Source organism: Carettochelys insculpta, chromosome 4 (genome assembly GCF_033958435.1).
Source record: "Carettochelys insculpta isolate YL-2023 chromosome 4, ASM3395843v1, whole genome shotgun sequence".
Lineage (NCBI taxonomy): Eukaryota > Metazoa > Chordata > Testudines > Carettochelyidae > Carettochelys > Carettochelys insculpta.
In genome coordinates, this window is record NC_134140.1 from 2257629 (window position 1) to 2282715 (window position 25087).

At 69.2% G+C, this 25087-nt stretch overlaps 1 protein-coding gene across 4 annotated transcripts in view; it reads right to left on the bottom strand.

The window, feature by feature from the left end:
* The window catches only part of EBF4 (EBF family member 4), a 105296-nt gene extending 80616 nt beyond the window's left edge, over window positions 1-24680 (bottom strand). For 3 of the 4 annotated variants that reach the window (XR_012645300.1, XM_074992174.1, XM_074992172.1), the window contains exons 1-6: window positions 23843-23976; window positions 7207-7363; window positions 6960-7023; window positions 4213-4268; window positions 3694-3767; window positions 597-665 (exon numbers count right to left, since the gene is read on the bottom strand). Coding sequence is in view for 3 of the 4 variants with exons in the window: in XM_074992174.1 (XP_074848275.1) it covers window positions 597-665; window positions 3694-3767; window positions 4213-4268; window positions 6960-7023; window positions 7207-7363; window positions 23843-23976 (554 nt within the window). In the remaining variant the exon portion in view is untranslated. Of the gene's footprint in view, window positions 1-596; window positions 666-3693; window positions 3768-4212; window positions 4269-6959; window positions 7024-7206; window positions 7364-23842; window positions 23977-24416 lie in introns of those variants that run through there. The other variant, XM_074992173.1, reaches the window with a different exon arrangement.
* Between the last annotated feature and the right edge of the window lie 407 nt (window positions 24681-25087).

Below are 25087 nucleotides of genomic sequence, written 5' to 3' on the forward strand. Positions count from 1 at the left end.
CCGGAGCTGGCACGAGGCCCAGGCGGGAGGCCACGAATACCAACAGTGGGGGCAGAACTCCGCTTCTCCCGCCACTGCAGCTAATGGGGACTCGCTGCGCTCGACAGTACGGGGCCTCTGACACAGAGCAGAAGAGTTCTGATTCCATCCAAGAGAGCACAGTCCGACACAGCCCAGCAGGGCCAGTCTGGTCTCCTGGCTGACAGCAGCCAGCCTCAGATGCTCCAAGAAATCCCACCGTGGCCCGGGCAGGTCTCATCCCAGGCCTGGAGGTGGGGCGGGAAAGGGGGGACTCGAGCCCAGCAGCTGCAGGAGTTATGTCCCCTCCCCCGCTCTCTTCCCAGTGGAATCGGGTGTTCTCCTGACCCAGGCCAGGCTTGACGAGCTAGAACCCGGCACAGTCCTGGCCGCAGGGCTCCCCTGTGGCAGTGAGTTCCACAGGCTGTTCCCCGTTCTCCTCCCCTCAGCCAGCGCCGTGCTGTCCGGGGTCCCGGAGCAGCCGCACAGCCCCGGTAGTGCCCCAGCTGGCCCAGAGCCCCTGGCTGGGGAGGCCCTGGGGACAGCAGGGGGGTCCCACAGTGGGGGGCCCCACTTACCTGTCGATGATGACGGGGTCGGAGGGCGTCTCGTTACGGTTCCCACAGCTCTTCTTGTCGCAGCAGCGGCTGGGCCAGGCGAAGGGGAGACAGGCGTTGGGGGGAGCAGGGGAGGAACACCCGGCATGGCCCCTCCCACACCCGGGGGGCTGCCCAGCACACCTGCCACTCCCCGTCCCTACGGGCAGCAGGACAGGATGGCCCAGGCTAGGAGCCCCCATCCCTTCCCTCTTCCCCCCACCCAGCCTCCCGCACTTCCCCCCAGGTCCCCCGACACCCCCAGGCAGGGCTCCTGCTGACACCCCCCACCAGAGCAGGGCTCCCTGTGCCGCCGGGCCCAGAGGGGCCAGGCTCAGGCAGAGGCACAGCCATGCCGGGCTCTGCCCCATGGAGGGGCCAAGCCAGCGCTGTGGGAGCTGCCAGATGCCAAGGCCCCCTGGGGGAGCCCCAAAGAACTGGCTGCTGTCTGGGGGCACGTCCCTTCCTAAGCCCGGGGCCAGGCAGCGCTGTCCGGGTGGGGGGACGGCGGTCATGGACTCTGCAGCCGTGGGGCCAGGTGGTGGGGTAAATCACAGTGGCAAAGCCGCAGGCCGGATGCCCCAGAGCCTCTGTCCAGCAAGCCAGCCCTGAGCTCTGCCCCCGGCCCATGGCTGGGGAGGGACCTGCAACATCCCAGGGCGACCGGCCCCCAGCTGGGCTCTCCAGTGAGCCTGGGTAACCCAGTCCCTTCCTGGCCTGGCAAAGCACCACACCACCGGCTGCTCTGCTGAGGCGCTCCGAGCCCGGCTCCCCCCGGGGCAGGCCCCTTGCACCCTCTAGCCACACACCTCAGCCCCCGTCGGGGTGTCGCTGGGGCTCGCTCACTGCCAGCTGGGGGGCTGAGCTGCCGACCCTCGGGGAGGCTCTGCCCCCACCTCCCAGCCCGACCCCAAGTGCAGCCAAAGCCAAGCCACGGGCCGGGCTGGCCAAGGCTGGGCCCCTGAGCTTCGGACCCTGAGCCTTGGCCCCCAGGCTGCGACCCCCCCTCAGCTGCAACCACCTGAGTTGTGACACCCCAACCTGTGACACCCCAACCTGCAGGCTCCCCAAGGTACGGAACCTGAGCTGTGACCCCCCCGAGCTGTCCGGCCCAACTGCGAACCCCCCCGAGCTGTGACACCCCCAGATGTGATCCCCCAGAGCTGCACCCCCAACCACGACCCCCCCCGAGCTGTGATCCCCACAAGATGCAGCCCCCAACTGAGACCTCCCGAGCTGTGACTCCCCCAGCTGACTGCCCCAACCACGAACCCCCCTGAGCTACAACCCCTAAAGCTGTGATCTCCCGAGCTGCACCCCCCAACCACAAACCCCCCTGAGCTGCACCCCCCCAACTGTGACCCCCGTCTGGCTGCGACCCCCCCAAGCTGTGATCCCCGAGCTATCCGCCCCAGCCACGAACCCCCCTGAGCTGAACCCCTGAGCTGTGATCCCTCCTGAGCTGTCCGCCCCAACCCCCCCAGAGCTGCAGCCCCCCTGAGCTGTGACCCCCCCAAGCTCTCCCAGCAGGGGGGCAGGGCAGGGCTGGAGGCAGCTGATAAACAAGCGGGTGGGAGGCCCCCAGTGGCTCCGCCACACAAAGCTGTGGCCGGGAAGTGTCCCCCCCCGACCCCGCGCCCCTATTCCCTGAGCCCCGGGATCATTAGTGCAGCTCCTGGAGATCAATTAGCCAGGCGCTGCCACCACCGCTAATTCCCACACACACCCGGTGCGGGCGGCGTAAACAAGGCAGCTGTAATGGGGCACCAGGGACCACATGCAGCCGCCGCTGGGGGAGGGACGCTCCCGGCTCCCCCCACTCCCGTGGGGCCGGACAGCCGGGTGGGGGCTCCCGAGAGCTCTCGGGCAGGGCTGGCTCTGTCGGCTGTCCAGGGGCTGTGTGCGGCCAGTGAGCGCCCAGGGGCTCTGCCGCCCTCCAACCCCAGTGCCCTGCGCTCCTGCCCGGCCTGGCCAGAGGGGACCTGGGCACCACGCCAAGCACAGGAGGGGACCCAGGCACCGAGCACAGGAGGGACCCGGGCACCGCACCGAGCACAGGAGGGGACCCGAGCACCGAGCTGAGCACAGGAGGGGACCCGGGCACTGAGCCGAGCACAGGAGGGGACCCGGGCACCGCGCCGAGCACAGGAGGGGACCCGGGCACCGAGCTGAGAACAGGAGGGGACCCGGGCACCGTGCCGAGCACAGGAAGGACCCGGGCACCGCGCCGAGCACAGGAGGGGACCAGGGCACCGAGCCGAGCACAGGAGGGGACCCGGGCACCGCGCCGAGCACAGGAAGGACCCGGGCACCGCGCCGAGCACAGGAGGGGACCCGGGCACCGAGCACAGGAGGGACCCGGGCACCATGCCGAGCACAGGAGGGGACCCGGGCACCGAGCACAGGAGGGACCCGGGCACCATGCCGAGCACAGGAGGGGACCCGGGCACCGAGCACAGGAGGGACCCGGGCACCGAGCACAGGAGGGACCTGGGCACCGCGCCGAGCACAGGAGGGGACCCGGGCACCGAGCACAGGAGGGACCCGGGCACCATGCCGAGCACAGGAGGGGACCCGGGCACCGCGCTGAGCACAGGAGGGACCCGGGCACCATGCCGAGCACAGGAGGGGACCCGGGCTCCGAGCACAGGAGGGACCCGGGCACCGCGCCGAGCACAGGAGGGGACCCGGGCACCGCGCCGAGCACAGGAGGGGACCCGGGCACCGTGCCGAGCACAGGAGGGGACCCGGGCTCCGAGCCGAGCACAGGAAGGCAGCAGCGGGGCAGAAATTCGGCCACCAGAGCACAGCTGCTCCCAGCTGTTTGGGGCCCTGACACCAACTGACGGGGCAGCCTGAGAGCCCTGGCAGAACCGGCACTGTGCCGGCAATGCCCCCAGAGGCCAGCCGTGCCCGTGGGCTGACTCTCGCAATGCGGGTTGGGGACACGGGGCTCCGGTTAGCAGCCTCACCCCCAGGACAAGGGGGCCGGTCCCCGTGTCTGGGCAAGAGCTGGGCCGGCTGGGACACACCCCTGCAGACTCAGGCCCCGGCCGGCCCTCGGCTGAGCGGCACCCACCTGCACATGATCTCGTGGGTCAGCAGCACGCGGCACATCTCGGGGTTCTTGTCCTGCCCCTCGTAGATGATGGGCTGGCGGGAGAAAGTGGGTGAGGGAGCTGCCAGCCGCGGCCCGCGGGTCTCAGCACAGCTGGTGGCGGCTCCGACCCTCGCAGACCACCGAACCCAGGGCCACGCGCCTCGGAGAGAACGGGGCCAGCCGGGAGCTGCCCAGCCAGGGGCTGTGGGCCAGTCAGCCTGGCCCTCTGGAGGCCCCCTGCTCCGTGACCTCACCCAGCCCGTGACGCGCACCTGCTGGGGTGCTGCCCTCGGGGTGGGGCTGGGTGCACTGGTGCCCAGGGAAGGACACGGGCACTGCTGGGGAAGCCCAGGGGCAGGAGGAGACCGACAGGCAGGCCAGTCCAGGGCTGGGTGGCACCATGGAGGCACAGGACTTGCTGGGAGGGGTGACTTGCTCTGAGCCCCCAGCCCAGACCGAATCTCCCCCTGCGCTGCCCCAGCCAGCGGGCGGCCGTACCTGCTTGGACATGGAGTCGATGAGCCGCACGTAGAGGTCCTGCTCCGTCCGCAGCCCTGCAAGGGGGCGACACGAGACAGTCTCACGCAGCCTGCGCCACTCCATCCATGCCGACCCACAGCCCCTCCCGGCGCCCATCACTCCCGACCCACAGCCCCTCCCGGCGCCCTCACTCCCGACCCACAGCCCCTCCCGGAGCCCCTCACTCCCGACCCACAGCCCCTCCCGGAGCCCTCACTCCCGACCCACAGCCCCTCCCGGTGCCGGCCCACCATGCCGGCTTGTCGGCATCAATCCATGCCGACCCACAGCCCCTCCCGGCGCCCTCACTCCCGACCCACAGCCCCTCCCGGCGCCCTCACTCCCGACCCACAGCCCCTCCCGGAGCCCTCACTCCCGACCCACAGCCCCTCCCGGCGCCCCTCACTCCCGACCCACAGCCCCTCCCGGTGCCCTCACTCCCGACCCACAGCCCCTCCCGGCGCCCCTCACTCCCGACCCACAGCCCCTCCCGGTGCCCTCACTCCCGACCCACAGCCCCTCCCGGCGCCCCTCACTCCCGACCCACAGCCCCTCCCGGCGCCCCTCACTCCCGACCCACAGCCCCTCCCGGCGCCCCTCACTCCCGACCCACAGCCCCTCCCAGTGCCCTCACTCCCGACCCACAGCCCCTCCCGGTGCCATCACTCCCGACCCACAGCCCCTCCCAGTGCCCTCACTCCCGACCCACAGCCCCTCCCAGTGCCCTCACTCCCGACCCACAGCCCCTCCCGGCGCCCCTCACTCCCGACCCACAGCCCCTCCCGGCGCCCCTCACTCCCGACCCACAGCCCCTCCCGGAGCCCTCACTCCCGACCCACAGCCCCTCCCGGCGCCCCTCACTCCCGACCCACAGCCCCTCCCGGTGCCCTCACTCCCGACCCACAGCCCCTCCCGGTGCCATCACTCCCGACCCACAGCCCCTCCCGGCGCCCCTCACTCCCGACCCACAGCCCCTCCCGGCGCCCCTCACTCCCGACCCACAGCCCCTCCCAGTGCCATCACTCCCAACCCACAGCCCCTCCCAGCGCCCCTCACTCCCGACCCACAGCCCCTCCCAGTGCCATCACTCCTGAACTACAGCCCCTCCCGGCACCCTCACTCCCGACCCACAGCCCCTCCCGGCGCCCCTCACTCCCGACCCACAGCCCCTCCCAGTGCTATCACTCCTGAACTACAGCCCCTCCCAGCCCAGCCCTGGGCTCCCCACAAAAGCCCTTCCGGTGCCCCTCATTCCTGACCCTTAGCCCCCGCCAGCCCAGCTCTGACCCCCCACCAGCCCTCCTGGTGCCCCTGTGACGCTGGGTTCTGAGATGAACATGCAAATCACTGCAGTGACCCCGGTCTACGTTCCCCCCGATCTTGTGCCCGGGGCCAAGCAAGGGGTGTAAGGAGCTGGTGAGTCGTGGATTGTGTCTCTGCCGCTCCCATGCAGGGCCAGTTCTGCGTTCGACGGGACGAGCGCGGCCCGGGGCTGGTATTTGGAGAGTTGGCTTCTGGGAGACCTCACAGGAGGGCGGCCAGCGACAGCGAGCGGTTCCTAGCCCGGTGAGGAGCGGTGCTTGCCGACAAAGGGCCTGACTCGGCGCCAATGCCCCTCAGGGGAGCTTCCCCCGGCCGTTCAGACCCGCAGGTGAGCCACGGCCGCCGAAGGGACTGAGTCCGGCACAGACAGGTGACCTGCTCGCGGGCCGGGCTCCATCCTGGCCAGGCGAACACTGGAACTCCTGCCCTGGGGCTCCTCCGCATCCGTCTTCATCCCTGCTCATCGCCGCAGGACCAAACCCACCCGGAACGGAGCCCGGAGGGTCGCCGACCCGTCCCGCCGGAGCACGCGCTCGAGAGGCGCCAGGCAGAAGCCTGGGCCACCCCTGCTCGGAACCTGCCCGGGAATTCTCCATTCGGGGCGTGGAGTTTGTCTGCTTTAACAATTAACGTCCGTCCTTCCGTCCTTGGCCCTGCACGCCCGTCGGGATCGGACCGGGGCGCACATTGCCCTGGGCTGTGGCTGGTCCCGGGGGACTGGGCGACCCTGTTCGGAGTTGGTGCGCTCGGTTTCCTCACCTCTCGCTGTGCGGAGGGGCTGGGCTGCGGCCCCAGGGCGCTGGGGGTCGGAGGGAGTTGCTGGTGCGGCTTCCTGCTGGCCAGGGCAGCGACAGACGTGCTCGGTGGGCCGGGTCTGGTGCCTGCCAGTGGAGGCCCCAGCCTGGGCTGGGAACAGCCCTTTCCAAGCCAGGTGCCCTGACCTGACCCTGCCGGTGGTGCCCCAGAGAACCCCACAGGCTCTGGGACCTGCCCAGGCAACAGGGGTGCAGGCTGTGCGTCGCTCAGCCCATCCATGGGGCGCAGGGCACGAGAGAGGGGACATGGGGGTCGCTCACCTTGGGTGCCGTGTATGGTGCGGAGCCCCCAGCCCACAGCCCCCAATCTGCTTGGTCCCACAGCCCCTGCTCCCTGCTGTGCACCCCCCAGCCCCGGCCCCCAGCCCCTGAGCCCCAGCCCCTGACCCCCGGCCCCTGAGCCCCGGCCCCTGAGCCCTGACCCCCAGCTCGAGCCCCAGCCCCTGAGCCCTGAGCCCCGGCCCCTGAGCCCCGGCCCCTGATCCCTGAGCCCCGGCCCCTGAGCCCTGACCCCCGGCTCGAGCCCCAGCCCCTGAGCCCTGACTGCCGGCCCCCGACCCCCAGCTCCCGACCCCCGGCCCACCTTACCGTTGCTGTACAGGAGCTGCAGACGGTAGTGGATGCCGTTGTTGGTTTTCTCACCGTTCTGCTCCTGGGGAGGGAGATGGGGGCGTCAGGCACTGGCTGGTTGCTGGGATCTGAGCCCCAGCCCCCACTCCCGCCCCCACCCCCAACCCGCCCCCTCCCGGGCATAGGAAGGGCCCTGGCTGGCACGGAGCTGGCTGTGGGGCAGGCACGGCGAGGAGGTGGGGCTGGCCGTGGGGCGGGTTCTCACCCTGTCCTTCTCCACAAAGTCGATGAAGGAGGTGCGCTCGATCTCCACGGGGTGCCCCTGCCGGTCGTACATGGCCAGCACGAAGTGGAAGAAGTTGGATTTGCGCAGGTTGGAGGGCGGCTGCTTCTCGAAGTGAGCGCGGGCCAGGCCCACCCCGCTGCAAGGCAGAGCGCAGCGAGCTGAGTGCGGGCGCCTGGGGACCCCGCCGCGCCCCACGGCCGGCCGCCTCCCCCGCCCCGCCACGCCCCACGGCCCACCGCGCCCCACGGCCGGCCGCCTCCCCCGCCCCACGGCCCACCGCGCCCCACGGCCAGCCGCCTCCCCCGCCCCATGGCCCACCGCACCCCACAGCCGGCCGCTTCTCCCGCCTCGCCGCGCCCCACGGCCGGCCGCCTCCCCCGCCCCGCCGCGCCCCACGGCCGGCCGCCTCCCCCGCCCTGCCGCGCCCCACGGCCGGCCGCCTCCCCCGCCCCACGGCCCACCGCGCCCCACGGCCGGCTGCCTCTCCCGCCTCGCCGCGCCCCACGGCCGGCCGCCCCACCCCACGGCCGGCCGCCCCGCTGCGCCCCACGGCTGGCAGCCTCCCCCGCCCCGCCGCGCCCCACGGCCCACCGCGCCCCACGGCCGGCCGCCTCTCCCGCCTCGCCGCGCCCCACGGCCGGCCGCCTCCCCCGCCCCACCGCGCCCCACGGCCGGCTGCCGCCCCCGCCCCGCCACGCCCCACAGCCAGCCACCCCCTCCGCCCCGCCGCGCCCCATGGTCAGCCGCCGCCCCACGGCCGGCCGCCTCCCCCGCCTCGCCGCGCCCCACGGCCGGCCGCCTCTCCCGCCCCACGGCCGGCTGCCGCCCCCGCCCCACAGCCAGCCACCCCCTCCGCCCCGCCGCGCCCCACAGCCAGCCGCCGCCCCACGGCCAGCCACCACCCCACGGCCAGCCACCTCCTCCACCCCACCACGCCCCACGGCCAGCCGCCGCCCCCAGCCCGCCGCCACCCCCGGCCCACCGCACCCCACAGCTAGCTGCCTCCCCCGGCCCACCGCGCCCCACGGCCAGCCGCCGCCCCCGCCCCGCCACATAACCCTAACCCACCCCACCGCGCCTCACAGCCAGCTGCCGCCCTCAGCCCGCCACGCCCCACAGCCAGCCGCCTCCCCATGGCCAGCCGCCTCCCCCGGACCGTTGCGCCCCACAGCCGCTGCCACCCCTGTCCCGCCACGCTGTGATGGGGTTCAGGGGTCCCCCTGCACTGCACCCCGTCCGCTGGCAGGAGTGACTCTCACTCAGCAGGTACAACAGCAGGTTTATTAGGCAACAGATGTCCAGTTTCTCACAGAAGCGACAGCACAGCAGCCAGAGACAGTCCTTCCAACCCGTCCTGGGGAGAAGACCCCGAGGGGTGCCCCTCTGGGGTGTAGCTTCCCCCTCCTCAGGCTGGCTGCCTTCCAGCTCTCCCTTTCCCTAGCCTCTAACTGCCGACCCCGATTCAAAACCCAGCTCAGCTCCTCCCTGCTCTTTGTTCAGGGCTGAGGTGTTACCTGCCAGCCTAGGTTGTGGGGCGCGGTGGGGCAGGGGTGGCGGCTGGCCGTGGGGGGCGGCGGGGCAGGGGTGGCGGCTGGCCGTGGGGCGCGGCGGGGCGGGGGCGGCGGCTGGCCGTGGGGCGTGGCAGGCTGGGGCGGCGGCTGGCCGTGGGGAGCAGCAGGGCGGGGGCGGTGGCTGGCCGTGGGTCGTGGTGGGCTGTGGGGAAGTGGCTGGCCATGGGGTGTGGCGGGGCGGGGGCGGCGGCTGGCCGCAGGGTGGTGGCTGGCCATGGGGCAGGGGTGGCGGCTGGCCATGGGGAGGCGGCTGGCTGTGGGGTGCTGCAGGGCCGGGGGTGGTGGCTAGCCATGGGGTGCGGTGGGTCATCCTTAGCCACCGGGAGACGCTGCTTGCCTCAGACACCCAGACTGACTCACACATGCAGCCCCCCCCACTCCATCATGCGCCGCGCCCCACAGCCAACCGCCACCCCCGCCCCGCCGCGCCCCACAGCCAGCTGCCTCCCCACGGCCAGCCTCGCACGGGGAAAGGCTCCAGAGCCCATGCACACCTACCGCCCAGACAGCCTCGCACGGGGACAGGCTCCAGAGCCCACACACACCTACCACCCAGCCAGCCTCGCACGGGGACAGGCTCCGGAGCCCACACACACCTACTGCCCAGCCAGCCTCGCACGGGGACAGGCTCCAGAGCCCACACACACCTACCACCCAGCCAGCCTCGCATGGGGACAGGCTCCGGAGCCCACACACACCTACCGCCCAGCCAGCCTCGCACGGGGACAGGCTCCAGAGAGCACACACACCTACCACCCAGCCAGCCTCGCACGGCGACAGGCTCCGGAGAGCACACACACCTACCACCCAGCCAGCCTCGTACGGCGACAGGCTCCGGAGCCCACACACACCTACCGCCCAGCCAGCCTCGCACGGGGACAGGCTCCGGAGCCCACACACACCTACCACCCAGCCAGCCTCGTACGGCGACAGGCTCCGGAGCCCACACACACCTACCGCCCAGCCAGCCTCGCACGGGGACAGGCTCCAGAGCCCGCACACACCTACCGCCCAGCCAGCCTCGCACAGGGACAGGCTCCGGAGCCCACACACACCTACTGCCTAGCCAGCCTCGCACGGGGACAGGCTCCAGAGCCCACACACACCTACCACCCAGCCAGCCTCGCACGGGGACAGGCTCCAGAGCCCACACACACCTACCACCCAGCCAGCCTCGCACGGGGACAGGCTCCAGAGCCCACACACACCTACCACCCAGCCAGCCTCGCACGGGGACAGGCTCCAGAGCCCACACACACCTACCACCCAGCCAGCCTTGCACGGGGACAGGCTCCGGAGCCCACACACACCTACCGCCCAGCCAGCCTCGCACGGGGACAGGCTCCAGAGCCCACACACACCTACCACCCAGCCAGCCTCGCACGGGGACAGGCTCCAGAGCCCACGCACACCTACCGCCCAGACAGCCTCGCACGGGGACAGGCTCCAGAGCCCACACACACCTACCACCCAGCCAGCCTCGCACGGGGACAGGCTCCAGAGCCCACACACACCTACCGCCCAGCCAGCCTCGCACGGGGACAGGCTCCGGAGAGCACACACACCTACCACCCAGCCAGCCTCGCACGGGGACAGGCTCCGGAGCCCACACACACCTACCGCCCAGCCAGCCTCGCACGGGGACAGGCTCCAGAGCCCACACACACCTACCACCCAGCCAGCCTCGCACGGGGACAGGCTCCGGAGCACACACACACCTACCACCCAGCCAGCCTCGCACGGGGACAGGCTCCAGAGCCCACACACACCTACCACCCAGCCAGCCTCGCACAGGGACAGGCTCCAGAGTCCACACACACCTACCGCCCAGCCAGCCCTCCCAGCACGGGGACAGGCTCCAGAGCCCACACACACCTACCACCCAGCCAGCCTCGCACGGGGACAGGCTCCGGAGCCCACACACACCTACCACCCAGCCAGCCTCACACGGGGACAGGCTCCAGAGCCCACACACACCTACCACCCAGCCAGCCTCGCACGGGGACAGGCTCCGGAGACCACACACACCTACCACCCAGCCAGCCTCGCACGGGGACAGGCTCCGGAGACCACACACACCTACCGCCCAGCCAGCCCTCCCAGCACGGGGACAGGCTCCAGAGCCCACACACACCGACCGCCCAGCCAGCCTCGCACGGGGACAGGCTCCGGAGCCCACACACACCTACCACCCAGCCAGCCTCGCACGGGGATAGGCTCCGGAGAGCACACACACCTACCGCCCAGCCAGCCTCGCACGGGGACAGGCTCCAGAGCCCACACACACCTACCACCCAGCCAGCCTCGCACGGGGACAGGCTCCAGAGCCCACACACACCTACCACCCAGCCAGCCTCGCACGGGGACAGGCTCCAGAGCCCACGCACACCTACCGCCCAGCCAGCCTCGCACGGAGACAGGCTCCAGAGTCCACACACACCTACTGCCCAGCCAGCCTCGCACGGGGACAGGCTCCAGAATCCACACACACCTACCGCCCAGCCAGCCTCACACGGGGACAGGCTCCGGAGCCCACACACACCTACCACCCAGCCAGCCTCGCACGGGGACAGGCTCCGGAGCCCACACACACCTACCACCCAGCCAGCCTCGCACGGGGACAGGCTCCGGAGCCCACACACACCTACCGCCCAGCCAGCCTCGCACGGGGACAGGCTCCGGAGCCCACACACACCTACCGCCCAGCCAGCCTCGCACGGGGACAGGCTCCAGAGCCCACACACACCTACCACCCAGCCAGTCTCGCACGGGGACAGGCTCCAGAGCCCACACACACCTACCACCCAGCCAGCCTCGCACGGGGACAGGCTCCAGAGCCCACGCACACCTACCGCCCAGACAGCCTCACACGGGGACAGGCTCCAGAGCCCACACACACCTACCGCCCAGCCAGCCTCACACGGGGACAGGCTCCGGAGAGCACACACACCTACCACCCAGCCAGCCTCGCACAGGGACAGGCTCCAGAGTCCACACACACCTACCGCCCAGCCAGCCTCACACGGGGACAGGCTCCAGAGTCCACACACACCTACTGCCCAGCCAGCCTCGCACGGGGACAGGTTCCAGAGTCCACACACACCTACCACCCAGCCAGCCTCGCACGGAGACAGGCTCCAGAGTCCACACACACCTACTGCCCAGCCAGCCTCGCACGGGGACAGGCTCCAGAATCCACACACACCTACCGCCCAGCCAGCCTCACACGGGGACAGGCTCCGGAGCCCACACACACCTACCACCCAGCCAGCCTCGCACGGGGACAGGCTCCGGAGCCCACACACACCTACCACCCAGCCAGCCTCGCACGGGGACAGGCTCCGGAGCCCACACACACCTACCGCCCAGCCAGCCTCGCACGGGGACAGGCTCCGGAGCCCACACACACCTACTGCCCAGCCAGCCTCGCACGGGGACAGGCTCTGGAGCCCAGACCCAGATGCTGCCCAGCCAGTCAAAACCCCAGTGCAGGAGGAAAGGCCCCAGGGAGCCACTGGCGCTGACTTCGTGGGTCTTCTGTGAGCTGCTTTGCAAAGCCCATAGGGCTGGGTGGTGGGGAGACACGTGCAGGTCCCAGGTACCCCCAGAGCCTGGCTGGCCCCACGCCCAGCTCTGCCAGTGTCCCCCGTTGCGGCCTGCGTCACCCCCGGGCACTGCCCATGGGAACCAGCTCAGTTAACAAAGTGTCGTCGGGGTCTTTTCCTCTCCAGTCAGTCCTGCCCACAGAATCCCACCGACCCCCAGAGAGGGGCCCCTCGCGCCGGGAGCTGCACAGACCCCCCAGAGCAGGCCCCTCGTGCCGGGCGCTGCACCGAACCCCCCAGAGCGGGACTCCTCGTGCCGAGCGCTGCACAGACCCCCCAGAGTGGGACCCCTCGCGCGGGGCACTGCACAGACCCCCCAGAGAGGGGCCCTCGCGCCGGGCGCTGCACCGAACCCCCGGGGGGGCCCCTCGCACCAGGCGCTGCACAGACCCCCCAGAGCAGGCCCCTCGTGCCGGGCGCTGCACCGAACCCCCCAGAGCGGGACTCCTTGTGCCGAGCGCTGCACAGACCCCCCAGAGTGGGACCCCTCGCACGGGGCACTGCACAGACCCCCCAGAGAGGGGCCCTCGCGCCGGGCGCTGCACCAAACCCCCGGGGGGGCCCCTCGCACCAGGCACTGCACAGACCCCCCAGAGCAGGCCCCTCGTGCCGGGCGCTGCACCGAACCCCCCAGAGCGGGACTCCTCGTGCCGAGCGCTGCACAGACCCCCCAGAGTGGGACCCCTCACGCGGGGCGCTGCACAGACCCCCCAGAGAGGGGCCCTCACGCCGGGCGCTGCACCGAACCCCCGGGGGGGCCCCTCGCACCAGGCGCTGCACAGACCCCCCAGAGAGGGGCCCCTCATGCCGGGCGCTGCACAGAACCCCCCAGAGCGGGGCCTTCACGTCGGGTGCTGCACCGACCACCCAGAGCAGGGCCCCTCATGCCAGGAGCTGGGCGTGAGGGCTTTGGGGTCACAAGCAGAGTTGGTGTGCAGGCTCTGGGGAGCTGGGAATGTGGGCTTTGGGGTGTGGGGGGCACAGGCAGAGTTGGGGTGCAGGCTCCGGGGAGCTGGGAATGTGGGCTTGGGGGTGTGGGGGGCACAGACAGAGTTGGGGTGCAGGCTCCGGGGAGCTGGGAATGTGGGCTTGGGGGTGTGGGGGGCACAGGCAGAGTTGGGGTGCAGGCTCCGGGGAGCTGGGAATGTGGGCTTGGGGGTGTGGGGGGCACAGGGAGAGCTGGGGTGCAGGCTCTGGGGAGCTGGGAATGTGGGCTTGGGGGTGTGGGGGGCACAGGCAGAGTTGGGGTGCAGGCTCTGGGGAGCTGGGAATGTGGGCTTGGGGGTGTGGGGGGCACAGGGAGAGCTGGGGTGCAGGCTCTGGGGAGCTGGGAATGTGGGCTTTGGGGTGTGGGGGGCACAGGCAGAGTTGGGGTGCAGGCTCCGGGGAGCTGGGAATGTGGGCTTGGGGGTGTGGGGGGGCACAGGGAGAGCTGGGGTGCAGGCTCCGGGGAGCTGGGAATGTGGGCTTTGGGGTGTGGGGGGCACAGGGAGAGCTGGGGTGCAGGCTCCGGGGAGCTGGGAATGTGGGCTTTGGGGTGTGGGGGGCACAGGGAGAGCTGGGGTGCAGGCTCTGGGGAGCTGGGAATGTGGGCTTGGGGGTGTGGGGGGCACAGGCAGAGTTGGGGTGCAGGCTGCGGGGAGCTGGGAATGTGGGCTTGGGGGTGCAGGATGTGACTCAGGGCTGGGAAGAGATCTCTGGGCTGGGGGGGTGGGCTGGGGCTGCAGAGTTTGGGGTGTGGGAGGGAGCCTGGCGCTGGGGTCAGAAGACGACCCCCTAGTTTCTCCCCCCGCAACAGCACCCTGGGGGAGGTGCACCACACTCCCCCCCGCAACACAACCCCCTGCATCGGCGTCCCCCCATGAAGGGCCGGACTGGGTCAGATCCAAGGGCCACGGAGCTGTGTCCTGTCTGCCGAGAGCGGCCAGTGCCGGGCACCCCGGTGATCACTGGGCGACCCCCCGTCACCCATCTCCAGCCTCTGACGACCACGGCTGGGACGCTCCCCGCCCGGCCTGGCCAAGGGCCACTGAGGCACACGCCTGCACCCAGCCCTTTTCTCAGCCCTGGGGGAGCCCCGTCCTCCCAACGCCCCGGCGAGGAGTCCCCCCGGCCGACCCCGCGCCGCCTCAGAAACCCCCGTCTCCAGCCCTCGGCCTGCTGCCCCTTCACTCCATTTGGAGACGACCCAGCAAATGAGGTTCCCTCACGTGCTATTTCACGTCCCCCGTCGTCTCCCCTCTTCCCAGCAGCAGAGCCCCGTCCTCCCCTCTGCACACAGCGCCCGTTCCCGCCCCAGCCGCTGCTGCTGCCCTGTTTTCGGAGAGGAGACGACTGCAGCCGGCCGCCGTACTGGGGATGTGAGTGGACCAGGGATGGTCAGAGCTATTCTCCCCCTCCTCTAAGGCCCGTTTTAACGAGCCCCCCAGTTGGCACACGGAGCTGGGCTTTTCCCCCAAAGCGCCTTACTCCACAGCGAGCCACCTTCAATCGCATTCGCACTTTGTTACCCAGCCACTTACTTTCCCACAGCCCCTCTCAGGTCCAGGGAGGCCCCTCGCCTCCCCATGGCGTGTGCCGGGGTGGGGGGCAGGCAGGCTGCCGTTACATACCGCTCCCCAGAGGCTCACCAGGGCGGGGCTAGGGCTGCCCCCTGCTCCGTGTGGGGCAGGAGTGGCGACCCAGGGCAGGGCAGGGTGTCAGGAGACTCATCCCAGCCCCAGACTCTGAAAAAGCCCCTGAGAGCCGAGTTGTCTGCTGAGGGTGGGAGGCTGCCGTGGGGTAGGGGGTGCAGGGCCGGGGCACTCCCTGGACCAGCCAGAGCATCGCCCTGACATCCCAACACAGTCAGGAGCCATCCAGGGTGCCCCCCCGTCCCCAGCACGCAGGATCAGAATGGCTGGCCGTGTGTCATGGGCCCTGTAATGCTAACGGAGATTCTCCTGGTGCTTGGAGAGTCTGGAGGAGCCCAGTCCCACCCCCGTGGCTGTCCCCAGGCTCCAGGAGCCCCCGGCAAGCACAGAAGTAAGAGCCGTGCAGCCACAGACTGTCACAAGGGCCTCGTCCCTGATGGCAGAGCCCACCCCACGCACTGCACCCCATGCTCAGCGCGGCCGCCTGTAACTAGAGGGTCACCCCCCAGCCCTCTTAAAGAGCCACAGCCGGGGCCCGGCTGTCTGCAAACAGGCGCACTGACAAAGGCTGGGTGTGAATCAAAACAGTCTGTCATTTTTAAAGAATTCAAACACGTCCTCCGCCCCCAGCCTCTCTCTGCCTGCCTGGGGGCTCGTTTCCAAGGCTCCCCACCGCCAGGCAGGGCGGGCGGGGACGGGCTTTGCGCACTGGGTCTGGGTCGTGCCTGGCGCCAGCCCCACAGACAGAGAGGCTGGCAGGACTTTGCAAACAGCCCCTTTTCTGGCCAGCTTTTCACAGGAGGACGCGCTGGGGAGGCAGCCAGTGGAATGAGCAGACCGCGGCAGCCGGGCCGCTCACAGGAAGCGCCGGGACTCAGGCTCTCTAAGGGCCCTGGTCTGGAACAGGCTATTTAACTCCAACGCTCGGTGCACCTGAGGGAGAAAGATCCTCTCTGCGAAGCACTCGCCCCTCGCGTCCGACAGCCCGGAGCTCTCCCGCCGTCCCCGGGGCTTGCCAGAGAAAACCACGGAGACCTCCAGGCCGCCCGGCTCCTCCACAGAGGGCACACGACGGGCCAGGCCGCTTCTAAAAGCCCCCCATGGGCCCTGTGAACGCGCCCAGCAGTGCCAGGCCTCAGCCATGGGCACCGAGCGCTCAGGCTGCCTGGAGACATGGGGGGAAATCCAGCCCCGGGAAGGGCTGAGGAGCCAGGCTCCCTGGGGACTTCAGGGGGATGTCTGGGCCCAGCAGGTCCCCGCAGTGTGGTTCACCCCCAGCCCCAGGCTGTCAGTGCCCCTATGGCAAGAGGCTGCCCCACCCATGACTGGCACGCTGACCCTGGGGCACCGGCAGGCCAGGCGCGGCTGGGGATCTGCCCCTCCAGCTGTGTTTGCTCCTCTGCCGTTGCCCTGCCCCACCCAGAGAGCTCCAACCCCCCACGTGTAGCCCTCAGCAGGACGCTCCAGCGCCCGGCGGTACCAGCTCCACACCGGGGCTGCCCTCGAGCCAGCGCACTCCACTTCCAGCCCCCAACCTGCAAGCACCCCTCAGTCCTGCCCCACAAGCCCCGGTAACGTCAGCACAGCTCTGCACTGCCAGCACAGGCAGAGAGCCCAGCGGCTGCATCTCCCTCCCCGATAGCTCGTCCCACCCGGCCAACGTTCGGCCCCCGCCAGGTGCCCGACCCAGCCTGAGAACTGCCTCCAGAAACCGCAGCCAGCGCCCAGCCAGCGAGTCCCACCGCACCCCGGCCAGCGATAGCGCCCGGCGACTCAGCCCTGAGCTGCAGAGCAGGGTCAGCTACCCGCAGCCACGGCGGGCTGCCCCCGGCACCGCGCACCTCCAAGCTCGGCCTGGGGCTGTCCTGCGCCCTGCAAAGCAACGTGCTCGTTCCCCGTCGCAGCACCCAGGGCAGGGCCTCCCTCAGTGCCAGCTCAGCCCAGCCCCATCCGCCGACTTGTCCCCCCGATGGCTCCTGGGATTCTGAGGCGAACGTGCAAAACATTGCCGCAAGCACAGCACGAGCTTTGCACCACAGCTTGTGCACGGCGGGGGGGGGGGGGGGCAGGGAGACGTCAGTGAAAGCTGGTGAGTTGCTGAACCTGCTTGTGCAGCTCACACGCAGGGGCCACTTCTGTGTCTGAAGCGCCGGTACCGGCGCCGGGCTTCCCCTTGAAGCCTTCGCTTCTGGCCGGCCGCCTGCTGTGAAAGGTTCCCAGGCAGGTGAAACAGGAGGTGACTGGCAAAGGGCCTTCAGAGCTGCCAACCCACAGGTGAGAACTTGGCTTGGAAGAGTCAGACGGCCTTGCAAGGCCCCCACAGGTGACCGGCTCACGTGACCCCCTTCACCTGGGGAGGTGTCGTCACCCAGCGAGAACAATGGGCTGGGGCATAAAGGGGCCCCAAGGTTCCTCCTCCATCTTTGTCTCCTTTCCAGCTCATCACTTCAGGAGCATCTGAGCCCGAAGGGTCGGCGACCTGTCCCGCCGGAGCACGCGCTCGAGAGGCGCCAGGCAGAAGCCTGGTCCACCCCTGCTCAGACCCTGCCCAGGAACTCTGCATTCGGGGCGTGGACTTTGTCTGCTTTAACAATTCCACACTCGGGCTTGTCTGTCTTTCTTTTTTATCAATGACCCCTTAGATGTCAGATGCTAAAGGCCGGGCCCCGGGCGTCCGTTGGGATCAGACCAGAGGTACACGTGCACCTCGGGGCGTGGCTGGGAAGAACCTGTGTGGAGTTGGTGCGATGGGTTTCATGAGCTCTTGCTGTGTGGAGGGGCCGGGCTGGGGCCCCAGGGTGCTGGAGCATCTGACTCACGTGACTTCTGGCTGGCCAGCGCAGGGACAGACGTGCTCTGTGGGACGGGTTCAGTGCTTTGCACTGGAGGACCCCTGCAAGTGGCCCAGCGTTAAATAACGTGCCCTGGTTTGGCACCCTCAGCAGTGCCCAGAAAAGCCTCTACATTCCACCCCCATTGGGACAGCGGGGATCACACTGCTCAGCTGGGACGCACGAGCAGCCGAGGCTGAGGAAGGCCTGATCACCTTAGCCCTGGCACTGAGCCCTGGGAGCCAGCCCTTGGCTTGTGGGTGGTTGAGGGGGGGCTCTGTGCCCTAAGGACGGGGAGGGGGCCGGGGGCACTTGCTGTGACCCAGCAGCCACAGACGCCAGCCCTAGGCATGAATCTGTCGATGGTGGCTCTCCTGGACACCTGCCACAGGGCTCAGCCAAAAGCCAAGCAATTCAAGCAGTCCCCTCCGTGTGCCCTCCCACCCCGCCCCTGCTGGGGGGTGCTGGCAGGGCCACGGCTCCCCAGCACTGTCACTTTCCCGGCTACCTCCTCACACGCCTGGGGAGCTGGGCGGGGCGGTTCTCCCCAACAGCCAGAGGGGAAACTGAGGCACGGCACGTGGGCGGAGGAGGCAGGTAGAGGATGGTGCTGCGGCGACAGAGCCAGCAGTGCCTTAGCCACAACCGTTCGGGCTCAGACACCCAGCGTGAGGGAACGCCGCCCTGCGACTCACGAAATATCAACTGCCCTGCGTCTCGCGCAGCGCCAACACCAGAGCCCCGGGGCAAACCTCCGCCAGCCAAACCCTGCTAGAGACCCGGCAGCCTGGGCTGCACCCTCCCCAAGGAGCCCGTCCACCTCCACATCCCCACCAGCTCCTGGTGCAGAACAGACAGGCTCCAGCATCCCTACGGGACAGCTCCAAGCTGGGCAGGGACACCCTGGGCATCACTTCCACGCCAGCCAGCCGGCACGGCTGAGCCCATAGTCCCGGGGGTCCCTGGGGCCGCAGGCCTGTCCGGGCACCACTGGGCTCCCCTGGGATATAGTCCGGACAGGTGGGGCCTGGGGGAGGACAGACCCTAGCTGGGAAAAGAGAAATGCCCAGCCCTGGGGCTGGCGGACGAGCAGGGGCCAGCCCCGCTCCATCCAAGCGTGTGCGCAGGTGCCAAGGGGCCGACCGCGAGCGGGGGGCTGAAACCCGAGTCGTCCGACCGGGAAGGAGGGGGCGTGAGAGGGCTGGGGAAGGAAAGCACAGCCAGCCCCAAGCACCAGCAGCTCTGCCCTACGCCTGCTCCGTGCGAGGCCGGGCTGGGCCAGGCCTCCAGCACTGGTCTGCCACGCCTGGCGCTGGTGGCTGGGTGTCCCCCCCCAACACTGCACTGCAAGTACAAAGCTGCTTGGCCGCAGAGTTTCTCACGAATGAGCCTGCGGGAACACGCGTCCCCCCCCGGCTCCTCACTGCCATTCCCTTCCCCCCGGCCACGTGCCAGGCTCGGGGCAAGGGCTGTTCGGAAGCAGCTGCAGAGGGGGTGGCACTCCCTGCTGTGCCCAGCCCCAGCACCAACCCTGCACACGCTCGTGCACCCGTGCGACACAAGCACGGGAGCTGCCCTGTGAGATCCACAGAGCTGCACGTTACTCGTGCGAGTCAGTTCGTCAGCTTTGGGCCTTCCCTGCCAGCCGCACATCCTCAGGCAGCCCAGGGAGCCGTCGCCCAGGCCCTTTGCAGAGCTCTGGGCCATGCAGCTGGTGCTGGCCAAGGGCTGCGCAGGGCACGCCGAGCTGGGAGACAGTCCCTGAGCCAGACGCTGCCTGGGGCCCGGGAGCTTGCACCAGGCGACCCGGTCACCTGCCAGACACTGGAGCCAAGCCCCTGCTCCCCAGGCCAGCCACCTCCCAGCAGCTGCTCTGGGAGCGGGCTGGGGGAGCCGCGTCCGGAGGGACACCAGCACGGGCGTGCGGAAGGCCGCAGAGCTGGGCCCATTGTGTTATATTACTGTGGAGCAGTGGGGAAAGGAGGGGGAGAGGCGTTGCCCAGCCCAGCACCGTGCACTGCCGAGGACAACTCCGCTAGGTCACCCCGGCTCGGGCGCTGCAGCCCCATCGGTGAGCTGCTGGCCCACCCCCGGCCCGGCCCTGCCCTGCCCTGCCCTGCAGGAGCTCTGGCCAGTCTGGCGGGACGCATCACCAGCCCCCAATGGGGGCAGCCCTGGCTCTGGCTCTTGGGACTGGACACCCAGGCTTGCCACCAGGGCTCCTGCTAACATTTCCCTGCCGGGGAGCACGCCCGTGCCAGCCTGTAACTCCATGCCCTGCCCCTGGCCCGGCAGGGAGAGCAGAGGGTCGGAGGGACACAGACAGACAGACTGAGCGAGGGCAGAAGCCGTCAGGCGCTGAGCGCAGCTGGGCCCCACTGCGCCGAGGGCTGGCCCGGCTGCCATTAATTATTAAAGGAAATCAGAGCATTTCCTAGCAAACGAGCCCAGCCAATGCCTGTTACAGGAAAGCAGCCGCTTCCGCTCCCGGCTGCTCCAGGAACCAGGGGCCCGATGGAATCACGCTGCCGAGACGCTGCCGCCCTCCATCCTGGGGCCAGGGGCTCGCCTGCGGGGCTGCACCGGGACGTGCTCAGAGGCCGGTCTGGGCCCAGAAGAACCAGGGGCGCCGGGAGACCCACCACTCGCTCGGGGTGACAGCAGGAGGGAGGCGGCGCAGGGGGAGCAGAGCAGGGAGCCTTGGCGGGTGGAACCAGTGCAGGGCCCGATGGGTTGTAAGACGGGACCAATGCTGCTCTTCGCTGCTACAACGAACTCAGGCGCCTCTCGCCCTCCCTGGCTCGGCCCCTCCCTGCTTGAGGGGCCAGCCCCCCCCCCAACCGCCAGCCCTCCCTGGCCCCCCAGAACCACCTCCTCTGGGGCAGCCGGGGACAGCTCTGCCCAGCCCCCAGAGTCAAGAGAACCCCCTGATTTTTGCTAGCTCAGCCTTTGGCCCAGTGCACTTCACCTCCCCCAGCCCACCCTGTGTCACTCACTCCCTGGACTGGGCTCCGGCGGGTGCCCGAGGAAAGGCCAAGCAGGCGCCTGTGGACCTGAGCTCGGGGTTAATTAGCCCTTCCGGCCAACTCCGGGCTGAACAGCGTCCTGGGAACTGCGGTGTTGCCCGGTAAGGATTCCCTGCGGCCCGGAGAGGGACTCGCCCAGCAGCCGGAGCGCAGGCGAAGGACACACCTTGGGGAAAAACTAATCCCCATTGGGGCAATTAGCCAGGAGCCGAAACCCTTCCTGTGTTTGATCTCCTGCAGCTGCCGCTGACGCCAGGGAGCCGTGGGCACGGCCGCCTGGGGAGGGGGGAAGGCAGCGAAGCCAAGCTCTGCCTCCCGCTGCCGGCCGGGGTCTGTGCCGTTCTTACAGCGCCGGTTGGAAGAGCCCCCGCGCCTTGGCTCTGCACCCCGGGGCCCAGCCCCGGCCCCACCAGCACTATCGGCCCCGGCAGAGTTAATCCATGGAACAAAAGCCGAGACACGTTCCGTCCGGCTGGAACCCGCTCCCTCCGTGAGCTCCGACTCCGGCCGCCCCTCGCACACCAGCGGCGGGGTTTGGTTATGAGGCAGGGCTGGACACCTGTTCACAAGCGCGCTCGGTGCTGGGTTAGGTGACAGGGAGCCCAGCAAAGCGGGGAGGGATCTTTGAATTCATCTGTTTCCTGTGCATGTCTGCCTGGCTCAGCCTGTTAATGTCAGGGGTGCCGGGGGGGGGGGGCGGGTATACCTACCCCAGGTATTCTGGACCTGGGCCCCACTCCCCCCAACCCCAGCAGGCAGCTGGCAGGGCAAATTGCTCTGAAGATGCCAACCGCTGTGTGAGTGTAAGAGGGTCAGACCCCAGCCCAGCCACCCGCCTGCACCTCTCTGCTGATCCCATGGGGGCTGGCAGGGGCCCTACGGGCAGAGCAGAGCTAAACTCAGCTACTGGCGTGGGAGTCACAGGTGGTTACTGAGATCAGCCCCAGCAGGCCCCAGAGCACCTGGAGAGCTCATCGCTATGGGGAGCCTGGCAGGGCCTGGTGCAGGGTGGAGAAACCCAGCACAGGTCAGTGGTGAGAGCCCAGCCTGGCCACCTCCTCCACGCCCTGGCCCAGCCTCGCGGCTGGGGTCACCCAATTTTCTCCTTGGCCCCGGGGCTGGGCACAGGAGGGGAGATGGGGCAGAGCTGCCCTGCCTAGTCCACCCTACTGTGCCCGGTGCCCTCTGCACCAGAGAGCAGCAGTGTCAACTGCAGGGGTGGAACTCAACAGATGGAACCGTTTAAATGGATTAAGTGAAGCAGACAGCTAGACAGACAGACAAGCAGATAGCTGCTGCGGGGGGGTAGACAGACAGACGTGCAGAGAGGCAGACAGACCGAGAGATGGACTTCTGCGCAGTTCCGCCCGTAGGGTTTAACATCAGCCTTTACCGTTTCTCCAGGGACTGCCACATAAACAGCCCAAAATGCATTTGAAAGACAAACTCCTGCTCAGCCTGGTGGCTTGTGATGCTTAAAAACTGCCTCGCCTCGGAACGAGGAGCCAGAGAAAAGGGGACAGCCCTGCTAGGGACTGACCAGGCAGGAGCGATGGGGCAGAGCCAGCCCCTCCGCAATTCCAGTTTGTGTGACGTTCCCAGGCAGTTCCCAAGCTCCGACTAGCCAGAGCGAAACGGTACATTGCCCCCCCGGAGCCTCACGCTGCAGGGCGCTTTCAGGTCCAGGCTTAGCCCAAGGGTTGGGCAAGTTCACAGCCCTTTTTCCTAGAGGAGGTCAGGAGATCACCCAGCTGGAGGGCTTCAGCGCCTTCCCCACTCCTGGGAAAACTCAGCCGGCCAGTGAGCGAGACAGACAGCAGAAATGCTAAACTAAAGACGCACACTTTAGGTAGGATCTAAGCCACGTTACAGCCACAATCCCCAGCTCCCCTCTGCATGACTGAGCGACACAAACCCTAAAGGATGGCAGAAACCAAAGCTCTGGCAATATTCGTGATCAAGAAAAGGAAAAGGAAAACAATTACAATCGAAAGAAGCAAAAATCTCTGTCCTCCAATCTCTGCCCTTGCATACTCCTGTTTAGCAACCCGCAGAACAGGCCAACGGGCTCACCTCAGGTCCACCCTTCCACACAACAGAAGGGTCTGAGCATTAGCAAACTGAGAGTGTCCTGTGTTTACATTCCCCCATTAAATCCCACCACGAGCCAGTATGGGACATGCATAAAGTAACCAATTAAAAAGCACCAAACCCACCCAGAGGCTGCACACCTCCCAGAAACTGAGAACCAACTTTCCCTGACAGTTAAGAGTCCTGGGTCTGAAGTTTCAGAGCGGTGGGCGTTCAGCAAAGGAATAATTTTTCCTGCCTGGTGGAGAGCCCATTCTCTCTGCGCCGTGCCAGCCAGAAGTGTTAATTTCCAAACCCTTTCCCGGGGCCTGGGAAAGGAAACACAACCGAGATTTCTTCTGTAACATGAACTGATCTCCCCTGTCATTTCCTATCAAAGCCGGGTCGGATGCTGTGGAGAGAGGCAGCTGAAAGCATCCCTATTTCTGCCGCTGATGCTGCTGTGAGAAGCCCCAAAGTGCATTTCTCCTTCTCTGGTACCAGAGCCAGCTCCAGGCTTTATTGGCAGTCGGCAGAAGACGCCTGGACAAAATGATGGTAATTTCTACCCTCCCAAAGAATGAGTGCGTGAGATAAAAGGTACCGGGCACCGAACCGAAATTCCCCCCCCAATTCTCCTGCCAGGCTGCCCCAGCGGCCGCTTCTCTGGAGGTTTCCTCGCCACCAGGTCAGACACTAAAGACGCCAACCAGAATAAAACTACCAACTTTCCTGCGCAGACCCAGCAGCAAGCGCTGGGCCCCTTGGCACAGCTCTGGCCCCCACAGCACCACGCCGAGTGCCAGCCCTGGGAGGATGCGCGGGGACCGCAGAGCTGTGTCATTCTGGAGGCCGGGCCGGGCCAGGCGGGTCCCTTACCTCTGGGCTGCGGTGTTGGCATCCAGGAAGCCAGCGCCCTGCATCCAGGACCGGACGGATGTCAGTCCACTGCTCAAGGGCTCTTCCTTCATGGCCAGCCCGCCTCTGGGGAGCCCCTCCTGGGTGGAGAACATCAAAGGGCCTTGGCAAGGGGCGGGGGTCCCGGGCCGGCGCCCCCCCGGGGGAAAGTTGGGCTGGGTCCAACTTCTAGCAAATGCCACTCAAAAGCGGGGGGCGGGGGTCCCCCAAAGCCGGCGGGGCGGGGGGAGGGGGCGGGGCGCGCTGCTCCCGGCCAGGAGACCCGGTGCAGGGAGCGTCCCGGCCGGCAGCCGAGCGGAGCGGAGCGGAGCGCATCTGGGCCGGGCTGGGCCGGGCTGGCGGCCGCCGGGCGGGGCGGGGCGGGGCGGGGCGGAGCGGACCGGGGCGGGGCGGGGCGGGGGCAGCTCCGGAGAAGTTGGAGAGGAGCGGGAGCCGAGTGCGAATCAGCCGCCGCGGGCGGGGCGGGGCGGGGAAGGGGGGGCGCTGCGGCAGCGCGACCGGGATCGGGATCGGGCCCGGGATCGGGGCCGGTTACCATCCAGGCGGGGGCGGCGGCGGCGGCGGGCCTGGCGCTCGGCAGCGGCAGCGGCACCAGCAGCAGCAGCCGCGGGCGCTCCCGGGGGAGCGGGGCCCTGGGCCGGCCGCCTCCCCGCCGCCCGCCGCGGCTCCTCCGCCCCTCGCCCGGCAGCAGCAGCAGCAGCAGCAGCACCGGCCGCCCGGCCCCCGGCCCGGTCCCCGGGGCGCCGCCGCTCTGCGCCCCCGGCCGGCCCCGGCCCCGGCCCCGGCCCCTGCCGGCCTGGCCGACCCGGGCCATGCCGCCGCCTCCTCCCCGGGGAGGGCGGGGGCCGCGGCCGGGCCGGCTGACATCATTCCGGGGAGGAGCGGCCCCTCCCCGAGCCGCCGCCGGGGGCCGCGCCGGGGCCCCCGAATCCGCCCGCGGACCCCCGACACCGCCGGGAGAAAGGGGCCCCCGCCAGCCTCCGTCTGCCGATTAGCGGGACCCCAGCCAGCCGCCGTCTGCACCCCCGTGGCCCCCCGCCAGCACCCACATCTGCACCATCGCCCCCTGTCTGCACCCCCATCAGCCCCTGCTTACCCCAGTCTGCACCCCCATCTCCTCCCATCTGCACCCCCATCTGCCAATTAGCGGGACTCCAGCCAGCCGCCGTCTGCACCCCCGTGGCCCCCCGCCAGCACCCACATCTG